This window comes from Anser brachyrhynchus (genome assembly GCF_964034855.1).
Source record: "Anser brachyrhynchus genome assembly, chromosome: 6".
Lineage (NCBI taxonomy): Eukaryota > Metazoa > Chordata > Aves > Anseriformes > Anatidae > Anser > Anser brachyrhynchus.
The window spans coordinates 29,014,612-29,034,052 of record NC_137700.1 but is presented as its reverse complement, the minus strand read 5'-3'; the positions used below and the strand labels follow the sequence as shown (position 1 = coordinate 29,034,052).

General features: G+C 37.6%; 1 protein-coding gene across 6 annotated transcripts in view; it reads left to right on the top strand.

Moving 5' to 3' along the window:
- The window catches only part of BLNK (B cell linker), a 96,113-nt gene that overhangs the window by 75,145 nt on the left and 1,527 nt on the right, over positions 1-19,441 (top strand). For 5 of the 6 annotated variants that reach the window (XM_080596511.1, XM_080596510.1, XM_080596514.1 and 2 more), the window contains 18 exons: positions 372-412; positions 1,035-1,191; positions 2,323-2,492; positions 2,987-3,068; positions 3,820-3,903; positions 5,338-5,363; positions 5,926-5,954; positions 6,234-6,329; positions 7,155-7,197; positions 9,588-9,615; positions 9,917-9,989; positions 10,348-10,378; positions 11,459-11,501; positions 12,274-12,352; positions 12,809-12,840; positions 14,752-14,831; positions 17,921-18,004; positions 18,777-18,932. In XM_080596511.1, the coding sequence (XP_080452637.1) occupies positions 372-412; positions 1,035-1,191; positions 2,323-2,492; positions 2,987-3,068; positions 3,820-3,903; positions 5,338-5,363; positions 5,926-5,954; positions 6,234-6,329; positions 7,155-7,197; positions 9,588-9,615; positions 9,917-9,989; positions 10,348-10,378; positions 11,459-11,501; positions 12,274-12,352; positions 12,809-12,840; positions 14,752-14,831; positions 17,921-18,004; positions 18,777-18,932 (1,334 nt within the window). The remainder of the gene's footprint in view (positions 1-371; positions 413-1,034; positions 1,192-2,322; positions 2,493-2,986; positions 3,069-3,819; positions 3,904-5,337; positions 5,364-5,925; positions 5,955-6,233; positions 6,330-7,154; positions 7,198-9,587; positions 9,616-9,916; positions 9,990-10,347; positions 10,379-11,458; positions 11,502-12,273; positions 12,353-12,808; positions 12,841-14,751; positions 14,832-17,920; positions 18,005-18,776; positions 18,933-19,441) is intronic. The other variant, XM_080596512.1, reaches the window with a different exon arrangement.

Sequence of the window (19,441 nt, the reverse complement as noted above, 5' to 3'; positions counted from 1 at the left end):
TGAAGAAATTGTTCTGAATTGTTACGAAGAATTGTTATGAAGAAATGAATCCTATTTAAAAATGAGATGTGCTACCAGGGCGCACACTCTGCTGTTCAGACTATGTGCAGTTGACCATATTCTAATGCTTTCCCAACAGCTCTGAGACAATTTATCAAAAACAGACAAGCAGACATTTAATTTTTCTATTTAGGCAAAAACAGATGTTTCTCTCTCAAGTGTTTAAGAAAATTTCATTACCTTTATTTTTTTAGTTGAATGTGGTAGATGTTTGGTGGTGGTTGTTTTTTGTTTTTTTTTCAACCTATGCTTAAGACAAACATTTATGTTCCGTATTACATCTCCTTAAGTAACTCTACTGTTTGGTTTAGAACACGCAGACAATGAAGAGGAACAATGGTCAGATGACTTTGTAAGTACATCTCTTTCGGGTAGTAGAAGGTTACTGTAGCAACGAGTTCAACACAAGCAATAATAAATGTTTATTTTTGAATCACATACTTCTGGTTGAACTTAATGCTACTGAAATATTATCTTGTTTGTTACAACAGCGTTATTTATACTCATTCTTAGGTACCTTAATTTTTCATATTCAACTTAGGTACCTATGAGAAATACTGTCTGTGATAGCCATGAATAAGTAAATGAATGGTATCAATTTGAAGGACTTTTCAAACTGAACAATAATTTCAAAAACAATATCTTCTATTTTGAGGAGGAAGAAAAAGCCAGTTCTTTCTAAAAATGAAAAAGTTCTGATTAAAATCATAGAGTGTGTTTGAATGAAGCAAGTCATCGTCATCTGCCATGTAAAGTAATTGCCATACCATGCAACTGTCACCCTGAGGTGGCCTGTTCCCTTCTTGGTGGAGAGGGGCCAGGCAGAAGTGCTTGTTTGTTTGGAGAGGGTTGCTTTCAAGGGTGCATTCTCGTAATATAGTTAACTGTATTCCTGTGAGGATATCTGCGTCATACACTGCTATGAAGCCATAAGTATGTTATGAAATGAGAAATGGGAAGTTCTCTTTTTCTAGGACAGTGATTATGAAAATCCAGATGACCACTCTGACTCTGAGATGTACGTGGTCCCCAGTGAAGAGAATCCTGATGACAGCTATGAGCCACCTCCAAGTGAGCAGGAGAAAAAGAAAATTCCCTCTGCATTCCCTATTTCTAGGGGTGAATATGCAGGTAGTTATGGAATAGTTATCTACACTAGCTTGATAATTGCTTATTTATCAGTACCAACAGAGAAGTGGCCTCAAAAGGACTAGTCTGTCCTTTCCTCAAGAGTTTGCTTTTAATTTGGACAATCTGGTCTTCAGCTTTCAGGGTACATTATTTGTTGTTAGTGTATGAAACAGGCTACTATTGCTACTAGCAGAACTTGGAGTTTTAATAGAATGTGTTCTAGAGAATTTGATAGGCACCTAATAACCACAAAATTCAAGCAGACGTATGGGAAATATCACTAACTTAGCTCCAGGTTCACCCACATGTTTTAATGTGGGAGTTCGTATTGAAGACTAAGCAAATAAGACTAAACTGGAGTCCCTTCTTAACCCTTTTTGTAGCTCACATCATTCCAAAGGCAGTAAAAAAGAGATCAAAGCAGCCCAAATATTCCTTCCATATTGTCCTTCGAGATTATTATTGAGGATAAATATCCTGAAAAACAGGATAGAAGCAAGATTGTACTTATATTGGTCCATCATAAAGGCCTTCTTTCTTCCTATTTGGATTCTTTTCAGCCATAGGTAGATTGCACTGAAGTGAATGAAAGTGACCTTCAGTTAGGTGAAGATTTGGGCAATTGGGAAAAGAAACATCAGCATGATGCCTGCTTTCAGTTTTTGGATGATACAAGACTGTCAATGGCAATAGAAAAGTCAACAACAGTACTGTAATGCCACCTATGTACTCCCAGAAGCTTATGAACACTGTTCACCCCTTAAAATGTCACTTCAGAGGACTTGGCATAATTCGTGTTTCAGTCCCGTCCTTTGTGCGCTAACATTTTTTTTGTCCTGTTGCGCCAAGGTCACCACTGCCTTTTCCCTAAGAGTTAGATGAGTGTTCGTACAACAGTCAGCATCTAGGCTCCCTCTGCATCCTGACATAGAGGACTGGGTTTCTGCTACCCGGAGTGATAAAATACGACCACTTTGCACACAGTTCTCGTCAGGCCCTGCAGCCACTCAGGTCTGCCTTTTCACCTAAGTTGCAGCCACAGTAAAGATCTGTTTTCATAGATGGTAGAAAACTGTCCAGAGGCTAATGAATAATTTTGAATAAAACTGTTGTTTTCTTCCACATTAAAAGACAATCGCACCAGTCACCAGCAGCTTCCTCCCATGAACAAACCTCTCCCAAGCACACCCAGTCCAGCCTCGTCCAGACCAAACAAACCATCCAAGCCATCCCTGCTGCTGCCATCTCCTGCTGCAAAACCAAAATTACCACCGAAGCCCAAGGAGTGTAGTGATGATGAGGTAATGTTTATAGATATACGTGTTCTTACAGTTTAAACGATGGACCTCACACCAATCACATGGTAGACAGCAATGCCATGAACTCATTTCTTTGTTCACTTATATGGTACAAAATATTTTGTATATCACAACCAGTAATCTGCAAGTACCATACTGATTCACAGTGGATATCTGCCTTAAATCAAGTATCAAAGAAGCCCCTTAGACCACAGAATAGTTTCTGCTCCAAGCTGAAAGCAATGGGGGGAGAGCAACCTCACACACTACCCCCAGGACCAAAGGGAAGGCTTTTTTTCCACAAGTCCTGAACTGGAGTTATTAGTTGGAAGGTTTTCTTTCCTGGAGAATCCCGTCTTTATACAATGATAAATGTCTGAAATGGCAGTCACTGTGAAATGGCAACTACTATGGGCTGCTGCCAGGGCTTCAGTCCCAACAGTTCATTGATCTGAGGGAGGTTTAACTGTTAAATTTTTGTCCTGCATTTCTTACAGGATAATTACATTGTGCCTGTGGACAATGATGACGATAACTATATTGAACCCACAGAAAGCAGTGTGTCACTACCTGCAAAACGTGAGTTTTAGTCATTTAAACTAATAATTGTTTATTACTTTGTTAGGAACAACAGTGGAAAAAAATAGGTCAAATTAATGTCTGTTTCTAGGGTTCAAAGAGTGGAGGTGCAGCTGTTAAGAGTTTGCAAAAAGGCAGTTGGGTCCTTTGGCCCATGACGAGGCCACAGCAAGTTATTTTTATTGGGAGCCACTTATAATTCCTGCCTCTCTCACTCAGCTATTTCAAAGTCCTTCCTTGGTACAACCAAGAAGCTTTTCGTGGTATGTGATCTCCCTCCTCATCCAAGGGAGCCACAGCATTAAAATTTTCTGTTTGTTGAAGTGCCTCAGGAAAAGAACAAGTTTTTTTAGATTTGCAGTAAATAAAGAGAGACTTTGATTCATTTTTTGTCTCTGTATTTGAAGTACATTTAGCTGAAGAGTGAAAATACTACAGTCCAATGGTGAAAAGTAAACAGAGAGGAGTATTTAATTCTGCTCTCTGACATTACTGACGGTATCAAACCTATTCATCAAGGCAGGAATGCTGAATGTTGTTTCCCTTTTAAAATGAGAACTGCAGCCTGCCTCAGTCAATTTGTTCAAGGCTATCTGGCAAAAAACCTATCACTTGCACTTTCTTAGTATTTATTCTTAATGCAAATGTTACATTGTTATTTTTAAAATACATATGTATATACGTGTGTATATATTTACACACACACAAACACGTATACACACAAGTATGTATATATAAAATATGTTTTTAGCTCCTGTGAACAGATTTATGAAACCAACCACAAAACCAGTCCTCCCTGCTTCTGCAAAGCCTTCTATTACTTCTGACATGCAAGGTAAGTGGAGTTTGCATCAGTGTTGAAATAAAATAACCTAAGACTGAGCAATATTAAATTCTGCTTTATGTATTCACAACATAAACTATATGATGTACTTCAGTAAAGTAAAAATGTGTTCCCCCTTAGGTTTATCTGTGTTGTAGCATTTGTTTTGCCTAGCTTGAACAGTAAATCTGTTTTAAGGATGAATAAAACTAGAACAAGTCATTTGCCCCAAACTGATTTATTTTTAGTCTTCTGCTCTAGTGGAAGAATGTAAACGGATCAATACAGCAAGAACAATTATAGGACTCAGTGTATTATTAATCCCATTTCACTACAGGAAACAAGATTCAATATTTTAAAATCACATCAAGATTCTATATTAAAGAAATTCTGTATAGGCTGATGTTTTGCATGCCCTGTGATAAGCTTTCCTGTTTAATTTCCATAAAAAGCAATTTATTTGGAAAAAGAAACAAAAGCAGAAGCAAATAAGAGTAATCGTATTTGCTTTTGTATGTACATATATACTTGCTTAATCTTCCTCAGCTGTGCTCACTCTGAGTTGTTTTGCATCTTCATCATGTCATTATTTGCTTGGAGTGTAACCTTTACATGCCAGTCACGCAGCTCTTTAAGTGTCTCTGCGTATTCATTAGCAATGCGTTCAAGTCACAAGCTATAAAAGTTTTTTATGAATGACTTAAGGTTTAGTGACATACTTTTTGGACATTTAAAATGCCCTTTTGAATCAGCCTTTCTGTAAATCAGTGTTGAGCAACAGCCATCTCCTGATAGATGTTACTAAAAAAAATAAAAATAAACACATCTCCCCCTGGTGGGAACGTGGATACTTTTCAGAGCACTTAAAGCAACAAAGCCTGACATGAAATTTGTTGAAATATAATCCAATTTTCATCGAACAAACAGGACATAGATGAGGATGCTGGTAATTTGGGGATTTAATATCTGTGAATTAAAATACTTCTGTGGGATGGAGCTCGGAGATGGACACTGGCAACAGAAATGAGTCAGTCTGGATTTATGATTCACCTGATCTCTTCCTCCCTAAGTCGTGAAAAGGCTAAAATCCTACCTGTGGTAGAATTTAACACACCTTTCCAGACTGTCTCAAGTTTGCACAACACCAGCATTCATCTTGATTTTTGTAAAAAATAAATAAATAAAATAATAATAATGATAGATAATAATTTTAAAAAGCTCATGGGGGAAGGTTCATTTGTACAGTGGTACAGTGACTGCTTATCAGGCTTTCTGGGACTCTTTCTGAAGTTCCCATCAAAAGAACAGGAGGCAGAACCTGAGCAACTTCTTCAATTCATTTTTCTAGAGGCAAAATACAGTTAATACAAATTCTGATCAGTTTCTCTTGTAACGTAGTGCATTGTTGCTAACCAAAGGACATGTTTTTTCCTCCCTATCCTGTAGAAGTCTACGAGGTTCCTGAAGAGGAGGTAAGACTTTTCTATAGTTTGACTCATGTTGCCCTCAGACAGGGCACAATCACAAAGGTGATTGTTGAAAATATATACTGTCAGCCTTTCAGAGGGGAAAAATGGCAACAAATCTGTCTGCACTTAGCACTTTGACCCTTGCTTCAAAGAAAAACTGGCAAACTGATTCAAAATGTCTGCTGAATAGAATAAATGGGAAGGGGCTGAAATTTCTGGTTCTGTGCGATAGCGATCCAGTCTGGGAAGCAGCAGCCTAAGGGAATGCTCTCTAGAAGCACAATTGCAGCAAAGAAGCAATGACAGTTTTGACATAGTAATTTTCTTCCTACTTGCTGGTTTTGACATGACGTACGGCCAAAGAAGTGTGCTTAGGGCTTCCCAGGCACTGGAGGTGACTTCCTGCCTAGCCCATCCACATGAAGCTTACGAGGCAGAGCTCTAGTAGAAATCTATGCTTCAACACAAAAATAAGATATTGCTATGATAGTATTATTATGATCATAAACATGTATTTTATGAAATCAAAAGGTGACTAAATAATCTGGTTCTTTTTCTGTTAAAGGAAAAACCTTCACCATCACCAGCAACCAGGTAATTCATTGATATGAGTGTGCATTATTTTAAGCTTGTCAGAAAATACATATCTCATCTAGATGCTTTTTAATAAATCTCCTTACATAGGTTTTCTGCACAAAGATTGTCATCCATTTCAATATTCAATAAATCAAACATAGCACATATTAAAAAGAAATATCTCTTAAGGGTACTTTTTAGAATTTTGAGGGTGTTAAGGAGGAGAAAGTAGTAAATAAAAGGGTATGCACTCTGTTAAATGCAGTTTTCCTTTCTTAATTCGTGTTTTATTACTAGGTTCACTAAGCCACTTCCTTCTACACCTGCCCAGAATATAGAGCACTCCCATGCGCACAGCATTACCAGAGAGTCACCTAAGTTGGATACTTCCAGGTAAGTTAACAGCAGCTTAAATTAATAAAAAATACTAGTGGAGACAAATTTTTCTACTCTGTTGTGTAGCTTTCAGACAATAAGCAGTTGTCAGGACATGCAAACAACTAGGGATGTTGGGACAAGTTAGAAATGAAAGTTCCCATTTCTTTGTCAACTTCTGTATTCAAGCCAGTTTGCCCAATGGGTACTATTTTCTTGAATAACTTTGTAGGAATCCAGTGCAGGGGTAAAACATCTCTGCAGACTCGTTTCAAGTTCTACTACCAGTCTCTGTGCCTTTGAAACAATATGTTTTTGTAGTGGATGGGGCATGGGATTGCTTTTAAAGAGGCTGGATGCAGTTGGTAAATCCACGATTTTTCATCCAGAGACTTGGAATATAAGTAGTAAAAGAAACTTAAGTATGCAACCTATTTCATTCCTGTGTACCCAGAAATGTGGGAAGCTGCTTGAAAACCAAGAAGCTGTCTCATCCCTAGGATGTCGCTCTACAAAATAGGCCATGTGCCCCAGGAAGAGCAGGTGACATCCACTACACTGTGTTACGGTGTTTGAGGTCCTGTGCACAGCTGCAGGGGACCCAAAGCTCAGGACAGAAGCTCTTCTCGAAGGGTTCCACACTAGGGCACAGCATCGCAGCAACCACTGCAGTGGTATGAACCTGTGACTAAGTCCATTAACTTGCAGACCTCTCTAGATCTTGAAACGCATATCTGAGCCAATCAATTGAACAAAACCAAAAAAAACTTACTGTGCATTTGTATGTATATGTGTATATATATGTAAAAACATAAACAAAACCTTACTGTTTATATTTTCCAGAAATGTTTTGCCTCTTCCCAGAAATCGTCTTCATCTAAAAGCAGTGAGTAACTAATGTGCCCATTTAAAGAATGTGTTAAATTTCTGCTTTTTTGTGGTTTAAAGTTCTTTTTATCAACTGAATTAAATAACAGAAACAGATGACTTTGAATGTCAGATTGATCTAATATTATAATTATCACTATTAGTTTTTTTGGACAAAAGAGGTATATTGGACATCTATGTAGGCCTAAGAAAAAACTTTAAATTAAAGGCTGTATCTCAGTCCACAGAAATAACTTCCTGTACTAAAAAATACCAGCTGAACTGAGAACTTTACTTTCAATAGCAATGGGTGATTTTGCCTGATCTGAAACACCTTCCTTGATCGTGACTCCTCTCAGATGATGAAGGATTGATACTTTCTGAAAGCAGGTTTTTTTAAAAAAAGTCTCACATGGGGCAGTCCAAGTAACTAGTAACAATTGAAAATGCAGGAGTAATTACATGCTGGGAGTTCCTAAGGCTGTGTTGAAGTCATTCCTCTTTTTCCTCTGCCCTTGTCCCCAGTCTGTCCCTTTCACTGTGCTGGAGCAAAGGTTTTATGAAGATAGTTGAAATCTTACCCAACTGCAGCAAGTGGGCAAAAACATAGAAGGTTCTTTTTCAGCCAGATTAGTTCCATAAATTTTTGTGCACCATAGCTATACTAACAGCTGCACTGGTACAAGAGAGGGTGTACATGAGGAACAAACTAATAAGGAGCAAGGTGACAGTAACTGCAACAATGTCTGTGCTAAAAGCTGTGTGCAACAAATTCTGTCCCATCACAGTGCTCTGAATTGCCTTTAAACAAAACAAAACAAAAACAAAAAAAAAAAACTACCAATAACTCCATAAAGAAACTAGGGTCTTATAACTTGGAATTTGGGGCCATACCTAAGTTAGATGTTATAGTAACATAATGCATGTGGTATAAGAACATCTTTTATTCTTACTTTAAATCTTTAAATTTCTAGATATATTAAGTATTTGTGTGTTTTTCGCTCACACACACACTTCTACAAACGTCAGCAGTAGCATTGTAGTTTTCCTCCTACCTGATCACAACATTCTTACAGTCTTCCAATGACTTAAGTCTGCATCCTAGAAGATGCTGAACAACTCCTGAGTGGTGCCAAGTCCAGGATTTCTCATTCATGAAATGGTTTCATTTCCCAGCTTTTCTTACCAATATAAGATGAGGGAAAAGAAAACACTTTTTTGATGGGAGAATGTTGGACAGAAATTTCGTTCTCTGATCACAAGAACACTCCTGCTTCAGAACAGCCTTGAGTGCCATATTGCAGCTGAAACCCTCCCCACTAATCCATTCTGCTTACTTCTGAGACAGCTATCACACTATCTTCGCAGAGGTTCCAGAGAAACAATCATTTTGGCAGGGCCACACTGAGTTACAGCACCAAGGATGGAGCTCCCAGACAAACTCTCATCTGTACAATGTGGGTAATGGGGTACTTGTAGTTACCCAGTTTTGCACAAGAATCAGCCTAAGACAGAATTATGCAGTCTGGTTCAATGTTTAGGTCTTTGCTTATTTTATAAGTGGCAAGCCCTTACAACTTTAAAGAAAAACACAGAAGTGTGAATGATATTTGGCCAACATTGTGCCTTTCCATCACTGACTATGCACTCTGACAAAGCAAAACAATAACTGAAACATGTCTTACTGCTCTCATTCAGCTCATTCTCAACAATAACCTGCACTGATCATGTTAATAGAACTGTAGCCCTCATTCCTCTCAAAGGCCTGGGCTGACTGGGAGAAAAAGTCCTCCCCATCTTACTCCCTCAGCTGTTGAATGATGGATTACACCTCTCCAACCAGAAAATGGATGCATTTGTAACCAACGTTAGTGAAAAGCCATTAATCTGCATGTCCAATGGATGAAGACGGACAAATTAATAACTGGTGCCTCTTGGAGAGGTACTTGTCATATGGGAGTCTGATTCCTTAAAGGACAATATCTGGGAGCCAATAGGAAGTATCTACAAAAGACGCTAAGAAATGAGTTGGATCACTGCGGTTCTAGGATGGTGAAAAGACAGTCCACTGCACTCACTACCCTCAGTTCAGTGCAAAACGTCTGCTGCAAAATTTTAGCTTTCCATTTCAGAACTGAAGCATGAACCAAAAGATCTCACTGCAAAAGTCTGCATACTATAAGAAATCCTAAGCTTATTGTAATGTTCAAAATTAATTGGTTTGCTGTTTTTTTCAAATAACCTAATAGAAGTTGATGACAAATATACTGTATGTTATATGCATTCTAAACAAATCTATTTCTTAAAATTACAACAGATTTCCAAACCCAGATTATTTATGCGCTTCCAAAAATTATTTATTTTTCTAATTGCTTCTTGTCAAATCTAACACTTTTTTTTCCATTACAGGACCATGAAGCAAACAATAACGATGACAGTAAGTATTCTGTACTGAAAACATTGTGATATGAGCAGGATTTGTTGTCAACGTGTTATGGGTGACCTTAATATACCATGTAGTGGAGAGTGTCAGTGTAGATTTGATCTGTATCAGTCAGCAATAAGCAAGAAATGTTACTGAACTATTTTCTAGTATAACTGGAATGAAAACATGTCAAGAAAAAATTAAACCAATGGATTTTAATTTTTTTACTTTATCTCACTGAAATTCAGTGAGGAAACCCCGCTGTTCAGATAAAGCTAATACTGCATACTAAATAGTTCATATCTGTTTCTAGATCATAGCTTCAGTAACACACAAGAATCCAGATTTCCCACTGGAGCAGCTCCATCTCCATTACCAAGGGTCCTGTGAGTAACAAATATTAATAAAACTACTTCTTTGATGGGGATGGGGTTAATTACTAGGTGGATAGGTGTTAGCTCCTAATACTTTACTATGGCAATCAGAATTCAGGAGTAATTTTCATTGCTGTTCATGAAAGCTACGCAGACTAGGTGAAGGCAAACTATTCTTTCATTATTTCTGGAGGAATATGGCTTGCGTGCCAGTGCCATTGTCCTTCACTGCCTGCCACTGACGGCAGATGCCGGCTGGCTTGCTTAATTTAGTCACATACCACAGAAATGGCATGCACGTGCTTAGTTGCTAAATTAATTCCATGTATCTGCAAAGTAACTCTACTCTTTTTTTCCCTCCAATCTACAGAAAGAAAACTTCTAATGCAGTAAATCCAGCAGTAAGTTGATTTGTAATTGCATAATTAAATGATAATTTTACAGGTGATTTAATTTTCTTGCAAAACTCAATTTGATTGTGAATTTGGTTAAAAAAAATAAAGGCATAGAAAGAATAGGAGAAGAGAGATGATGAAAGGAAATACTTGGGTGCAGTTACATGAAATAAGTAAAAGCGAAAAAGCTCAAGTAGAAGATCATCTAGATTAAATGGATATTTGGGTTCAATGCTCTAGGATGTAACAATAAACACGTACTGCAAGGACTGAATAAAATGAAAAATAAATGGGAACGTGGGCTGCTCAGAAGTATTCCCTGAAATGTACAGGGCCTGCATATGAAGCACATGGATTTATTGTAAAAGTGATAGCTCAAGAAAGATGCAAGATGATACCAGAAATACTTTTTTTTTTTTTTAATAAGTATTTCATCATTAGGAAAATATCCCCAAACCTCTTGTGGAAGGAAGTTAGAGAAACTGTTGAAATTTCCAATTAAATTAATTTGGGAAAAAAAAAAAGTTTTGAAACTGACAGTTTTCTTCCCATTTTGAATCAATGATGATTTGAAGAAAAAAAAATGAAAAGGAAGGCTGGCTAAGTCTTTACTGCCAGCTAATCTGATAAATTAAACTTCAGTAAAGAAAGAGAAATGTGTTCAGACATCTGTAAGCACATCTTGACAAAGATGATAATATTGAAATGTTGATTCAGAAGTATTTGGGATGGACTTTTCATTTTTGGACTTAACTTGAGAGCAGAAAAAGAACCATAAATTTACTAATTGGAATAATAATTTAAAAAAAAAGCCTTGAAGCACTCATCTCTGAATTATACTTTTGTCCATCTATTAGTACACACAAACTGGGATTCTTTCCAAAACCACTTCACAAAATTCCAGGCTTCATTGTCATACAACTAGAGATTCTTCACAGAATGGCCACGCCCCTCTCTCCAAATCTCTCCAGGATGCTGTTAATTTTAAATGTAAAGTGGTTAACAAAAACTATAAAAAGATGAATGTTTGCTGTATAAATGATGTGCCACTTAATAATTATTTGATTTCCTTGTGTTTTACTGCAGAAACCTTGCTTACCTTCCAGAGACACCTCAACTCTAAACGAAGGTAAATTTTCTCTGCTATTGTGAAAAAGCTGACTTTTATCAGAATTTAATTTTCTTTTATTAAAAACATGACGCGAACAACATCACATTAAATTTATATTTGTTATTTTAGGGGGGAGGGTAGTTTTAGCAGTTTAGAACTGGATCTGGCCAGCCTTAATTGCACTGAGCATCATTGTTTTCTAAAAGCAGTTACAATAACACTGCTGAGGTTACTGGCAGTGCAACACACAACATAATGTACCAGCAATGTGCCATATAGTCCTCAAAGTGGAGAAGAGGGAAGGGAGGGGAAGTGCGAGCTCATCATTCTGAGCTCAGCAAGAACCACCTCACACAGAGCTGACTGCTGGCAAGAGCCAGTCCTTCCCTGAGACACAAAATGTGTCTCGCCTCTGTGCAAGGCAGCAGCTCCTCGAGGCCAAGACTCAGCAGGAGCTGCTGCCTAACACGGGTGAGATGGAGCCAGCCGGCCACACTCTTGTAGGCAGCCTGCCCCAGCGTTGTCCCGTGTCACACAGCTCGCCTCTCAAAAGGCAGGTCTCCCACTGAGTTCCTGAAGGCATCCAGAGCGCAACTATTTGCCTATAAATTTGGTGGTATGCCACTAGTCAGTAACAGAAGTAGCAGGATGGGAAGTGTCCATGTAAGAAAATCCTCTGAAATGATGACAATAACAAAAGAAACCCTCCTTTGACTACTGGGACTTTCTTATCAGGGACAATATATTTCTGAAGAGATGTTGACTCTAATTTGTTTTTCCCAAATTACAGAAAAACCTACAGCAGCGGAACGACGACGAGGTTCCAGCCATGATATTCCCCTTCCACCCCTTCCAAGTGGTGCCCAAAAGTAAGATCCTTTTTCATCATCTTTTGAGTATTTCAGTGCACCAGCTCCTCCTGCTCAGTCTGAACACAGATGTGCAAAGTTCAAAGGATAGCACTGTGGTGGTTTTCCTCTGCAACCTTCTGTTGCTTTTTAAAACTCATTCCTTGAAACCTCACAGTAGCAAATAAATTAAGTAAACATGGCAAGTACATCCAAATACTATAACAACCACAAAAAGCATGGGAGGCTTTAACATCTAATTAGGTGATAGAGGTTTAAATCAGATATTTAAATTCCTAACTGTCAGTACTAGTGGGATATGATATTTAAAATACCTGCACCTGTCCCTTTTCTGTCAATGGGCAAAGGAAGGAGATGGAACACATTGTAATTTTGCAAGCTCCAAATACACAGTTTTAATACTTTCAGAAAAGGTAGCTTTCAGACCTTTTTGTAATCTCTCAATATTTATTTCAGATCTTTGCTCCAAAAGGCCTCAATTCTGCCAAGTAAGTATTGTTCGGATTTTGAGTTAAGATGTGATTGATTTGTAATTTCAGATTAATATTTGAATTAAGATTATTTCAAGATGCCATCCATATTCATTAGTTTAGAATTAACATTCAGTCTCTGTAATGCATACACAGAGGAGATAGGGTATAGTTCAACCAGTAAAATTAAGGGATTGCGTTGGGTTTATTGTCTAAATCAATGGAAATTGGGTGCCTCACTCCCATTTGTTACTACTGAAAATTTCTAGTAAAGGCAACTGGGTCCCATCATAACAAAGATTCTATCCATCTTCCTTGTCACAGAAGAACCCCAATTATGTTGTTTCTGGGCTGTTCCAGGCTTCTGTTGCCTATAAGCCAGACAGATTTTTATTACATCCAGCCACTTATTCTTTCTCTACAGTGGGAAAAGAAAGGGTATTTTTATAATGGCAAATGCTAAAGCTTTTCTTTAAGTAATACTTTCAAAGACAGAGTTTCAGTTTACAGCTAAAAACTAATTAGGCAATGTGTATACAGACTCTTTTGCACAGAAGTGTAAACTATGTCTAATATTTCTCTAGTCTCTTGTTAGCATACATTTGTCTGACCTTCCTACCAGCCCCTTTCTGCACATTTCAGTATGAACATGTCTTTCACGCTGTAAATAGATTATGAGAATTGCACACCAGCAGTCTGCATATGGTGTAGCTTATACTCTTTACACTGTTTTTAGTATTTCTGTCTATTTCTTGGAAATGTCTGCTTGTATGTTGCAATTACATCTTCTGTGCTATGGAAACATAAGAATGGTTCACGTTCATCCAGTAGTCTGCTCTCAAGTTCTGTCTGCCCCTGTCACACAACTGATGTGCTTCACTTTGTAGCATAAATTTGTATTAATCCCTAAAGCGTAACTCAGTTCTTCAAGGTGCTAAATGATGCACTAATTAGCAAAAATTTCTTTAACGCACTCTTACTGCAGACAGCTCCATTTTTCTATTTCTTTCTTTCTCTATTTATTTATTTATTTTACAGCTAAGGGATCTCTTATTTTAATTTCCTTTTGTAAAGTTTAATCAGCCTAACTTTTGGCAATTCTTACTTATTCATACAGTGAATTTTTCAGCTGTAGCTGGTCAGCCAAAATTTGACAGAAAAACAAAATTCCTAATCTTTAGTAGCCTTCCTCGGGTGATTATTCATTCATTGAGAGCTGAAACTGTTTTTACAGTTTCTCTTCTCTACTTGGAATACAAGATATTTGTATGTTTATTACAAATAAATTCTAAAACTATTTTAAACACGCGTTTGAGATTTCCTGTCCAACTAATTTTTTTGGAGTCACTGCATGATCATTATGATGAGGTCCTGTATAACACTCATTGCTTTCTGAAACCAGAATTATATTAGTGAAGATTTGTTAAAGCAGTCTGCAAAATATCATGTCCAGGAACAGGGCTAACAGTCCTAGTAGCTTTTTTCCCCAAGTAAAACAGAAAGTAAACCTTTCATAATGACAGAATATTTTCAATGACCATTTTCTCTCTGTGCACTCAATAATAGTTTTCCACTGTAGGTACTTCTGTCTGATAAAATAGCACCTTGATAAACAATTACCTATACTTATTTCCCATTTCTCTATCATATCATTAATATGCAACACTACTCAACCAGCTTCCTGCCAATTTTTAGACTTTTTTTTTAATTCTTTAACATCTGTGTTTCAGGCACAATAACTATTTTCTACTGTGCTTTGCTATCACAATTGTAATTAAGTTTCATAATGTTTCATACTAGTTCTGCTTTGCCATTTTGCTGCCTAGAGTTCTTCCTTTCCAGATCTTTCACAGTCCTCATAACAAACTCATTTCTTACAGTAAAACAAAGCATACTTTGAAAATTTATGCATGTCTTTCTCTTTTCTAGAAGTGCCAGAAGCTGCAAACCGTTCTCTGGGTACTTCCTCTCATGGCAGCATTTCATCCATTTCAAGTACTGCAGACCAGGTATAACATCAGCTAAGTTCATGTTGCACAAATTTTCTTATCCTTTACTTTAAAATAGTATTTCCACCTCTCTCTAACAACTGTACTCCTTTGCTAAGGACATGCATATTCCTGTTTGCAGTGAAGATTTTTTTATGTCACAAATCATCTACATGTTTGCTTTCAGTCAAAAATGCTTAGAACGTATAGCATAGGGGAGCTTTGACAGACCGTAGAAAAACACATAAATGGCATTTTACCAAATCTTGGCACTCTACCAGTCATTTAAAAAAAAAAAAGCTGCTTTGTTTAGCTAAGTTTCAGGTCTTCCTGACTCTCCAGTTTGTAATAATTCAATGCCATTTGAAACAATGAAACCTGTGATGATGTACTTCTGTCTAGATGGCTGTGAAGAGCTTATAATTTGCCTACTGTTTTCTAATGTATAGTTGTATATGTTGTGTCCTGAAACAAAATAAATCACACCAAGCTGATACAATGAAGACACCTGCAGCTATTAGCATTAGCCTGCACAGATGGGATGTGCTAAGAAATTCTAGAGACTTGCAGGAGGAAATGGAGATGGTTCTGCTGACTAGTCCAACACAGCAGAGTGCAGAATTACACTGATGAACATTGCCTTTTTCATTGGAGTTTGGGGTGTCAGCAAAGTTTTAGGGACCCGGAAGGAAATCAGTGATGTCCTGGAGGATGCTGTGGTGCCTCCCCCTACATGTTTTAGTCTCTCCCATGTCCAGCTCTTTTAAACAGACCTCTTCTCATTACAGTTAATACTGTTAGTTTTATGACCAATTCTTTTTTTCTGTGTTTTGTTGCAACATTAAGCTTTGAATAATCTAAGCAAAGGAAAAGTTGTCTTCATTTCAGTGCAATTCCCCTTACTCACATTCTGGATGAAAGGAGACCACAAAATGCAAGAAGCCGTTCTTATTAGCTTAGTTGTCACAGACAAGGTAGAAATAATTCTATTGATTGCTAAACAAAGGCCTGTTATGTAGAGCCAATGACATGAAGTGTTCTAAAACCTGACACGACAAAGATGATACAACAGGGAAGGATACAAAGGACTTGAACTTCTGGAACAATTTTAGCAGTATGTCATACTGGATATTTATTATAAAAAAAAAAAAAATGCTTTCAAATAAACAATCCAGTAGACACTGAAATAAACAGCTTGTAACAATTACATTTGCAGCTTTTATGTAACAGCCATGGGCAAAACCAAAGTTTAATAAAACATCCATTTTGTTTAAAAAAATAAGAAATTAAAATTAACTGTTGAAGTTAGTGTTGTTCTCCCACCAACTGTTAACAATGATGTTATTGTTTGCTGTAGCCTACTGCACAACACAGGTGCTTACAGACTTGATTCTTGCCTATAAGGTTCATTATTTGTTTGGTTCACACCCAAACTTTGGCAGCAGCTCTCTGCTGCCAGACCGTAGCCCACAGATAGTGCCAGGAAGAAACATTTTGGAGCAGTTAATTCTTGTTTTGTTGTACAGACATTGGTTTACTGCGCTCACTCCTTAAGTGGCTGAGTACCATGCGTACCTGCAATTCTTCTCATTATGTCCTTTCCGGTATGACTGGAGAAATGCATGGCAAGAATTTGGAGGTAAAGTTGCATGATATGGCGTGACCCAATCCATACGTTTAGTGCAGTGCCCACACAAAGGAGGCTTCTGCTCCCTCTTCACTGTCAACTCCCCTCCCAGCCACATGCTTCTCTGGTGTTCTGACCCTGCAGTGAGCTGAACCCAGTTAAACGGTCAGAAAACCAACCTGGCTGTCAAACACGCTGCCAGATTACCAAAGAAAATTATCTTATTGTGAGATCAGGCTAGCAACAAACTGAGCACAAGGGAGAGGCCAAGGCATTCCATTATTGGCACCAGTGAACCAGCTAGACCAACTCAGCCAGAACACGCAGCTTCATCTTTAATCTCTGTTGTACTGAGTCGACAGATTGCTTTCATAAAGCTTCAGTGAAAATGAATTTTATCACTAACTTGGTTACTATAAAGTTGGAGCAAAGCCATTCAAATGACTGGGAAGGTTAATACCCAGAAGTATTCACATGGAAATACTCAGGACTATTTCTACAACCTCTCTGCTCACTTGAGTTAGTTTTTGCATCAACCTTCTCAGCAAGGGCTTTGAGGATTGCTGGTTTTATAACTTGTTAATTCATCTTCTAGCTATTGGAGCCTGATAATGCATAGGTCTCAGACTGTTTCTAGTCACTCTTTCCTATCCTTTCCCTGAGTATAACTTCTTTCCATACCTGTCTAAAATTCTCCATTCCCTTTCCTAAACAACACTCCTTTTCCCAAATTTACATTCAATTCTGTAAAATTAGTTAAGAGCACCATTTGAAATGTAAAGATATATTCAGACTGCATCCAACAAAGAACTTGAACTGAATCCAAATCTGTCTCAGTTGCTGAACTGCTTTATAAGTAGAGCAACGACATGAATTCTTCCTATGTTTTGTAGAACATGATCTATTTGTGTTTATTTAATAACAACGAAAGGAGCCAAAGATGCACTTATCCCACCTCCGTACTATCCACATGGAGGCAATTTTGATCATGTTCACAAATCACCCTAAGTACATGGGAAATTTCATTCCCAGAGTTAGCTACCTACCTAACCTGGATGCTATATGGGCTAGGCCACAGCTGAGCAGCATTTAGATTGTTAATGGTCAAATTATTTCTCAACAATTCCTGAATACCCTCTTTAAGTTCTGCTAGAATATCTTCCTGCTTTAAAAACGCCAAACCATCCTGCAGTTGAACCTGAAGACTCTCCTCAGGGTATGGTTCTCTGTTCTGTCACATATCAGCCTTCTACCAAACATCTGTTACCAGTGTTTTGACAGGGTTTTTTCTTTAGCCTTCCGATGAAAATGGTAAATTTAAATTACTAGCAAAAAATTTCTGAACTCGGTGTTTCCTGAAGTGTTCTGCATTTGATTTCTTCACAGCCATAATTATTTAGTAGTAACTTTCTCACAGGCCAGGTTCTTTATTACTATCATTGTTATTTTACAGGTGAAGCAGTCTCTCTCTCTTTCTTTCTAGGATGCTGGTGTTCATAGTAAAGCGTGGTTTGCTGCTACCTGTGATCGGAAAACGGCAGAAGATGCACTGTACAGATCAAACAAGGTAGGTCACTTTTAAGAGGTCACTTTTAAGGAATGTCGGTTTTAGGAAAAACTCAAAATTAAAAATATATCAAAAGACAACCAGAAATATTCTAAGAACGTCAGTTGTATAATGAACAGGTCAGAATACCATGCCATGCAAATACTGTCAAATATGAAATTATTGTGGTAGCCTGAAGACTGCTACACTGCAAAGCAAGCTACTACAGAGTAGAGAGCTGAGGAAGATCTCATAGATCATGTGCATCCATTAAAATGAGAGGCCGAGGCCTGTGCATTTTATCTGCAGCATTTTCACTCTTGAGATTCCTTCTCCTTAACTTTGCAAAGCAAGACAGAGGGTCAGAGCATGGGGGTTATCACCAGCATAGACTACCACTAGCACTGGACTACGATGTCAGTAGCTGTAGGTGCTCGCTTTATCAGTGCTCCTTACAGCTCTGGAGAAACATCCCTGCTGTGCTTCCTTGCCTACCCACTGCCAGTGACGGTAACTTCATTTCCTAACAATGTGTGTACTCCAACGCCACGGCCTGTTTATTTCTTCTTCCTTTCTCTGGCTATGATAAAACAGGCAGCAGCAAAGGTGGCACTTAAACTTTTGTAAGCTACTGTTAGACAGTAGGAATATGTGCTACTTCCCATCTCCCACTGTATAGTTTTGTTAAAGGGAGAAAAGGATTTAATGCTGCTATCAATGAAAAACATTACATTAAAACCAAACTAAACTGTTTGAAAAAAAAAATAGCTGAATACACTTATTTTCTTTCTAGGATGGATCTTTTCTAGTAAGGAAGAGTTCTGGACAGGATTCAAGGCAACCGTACACACTGGTTGTGTTTTATAACAGAAGAGTATACAACATTCCTATACGATTTATTGAAGCAACAAGACAATATGCACTGGGCAGAGAAAAAAATGGTGAAGAGGTGAGACTTTTATTTTTCTTAACACTCCATTCAGTTATCTACCTCTTATATCTTACATCTTACCTCTTACATCTTAAGGTATGTTGCAGTATAACCAACAAGATTCTCCATGCATCAAAATAAAAGTATACCCTGTATAATGACTGATCTACCAAGCTAGAAAAAAGTGTAACATCAGCTCTTACGCATTGTGACTAATTAAAACCAGAGACTTAAAATTAAAAAAATAATAATAATTTAAAACATGCTTATGCAACCGTTTTGGAAAGTTATCAGGATTAAAACTGCAGCTACTAGATAAATTCTCCAGCCACTTCTACCACCTATTTACCTTCTACCTAAGGCTCTAGTTAAGTTTCTTGGCAAATTGTAAAAGAAGAACAGCTATGCTCAAAAAAAAACACCTATTAAAAAGATAAATAATTGTGCTTTTAATCCTATTTTCACATAAATATGTTAAACTTTAGTTCTAGAGTGCAAAAATCTCTGCTTAGCTATTATACCACAAA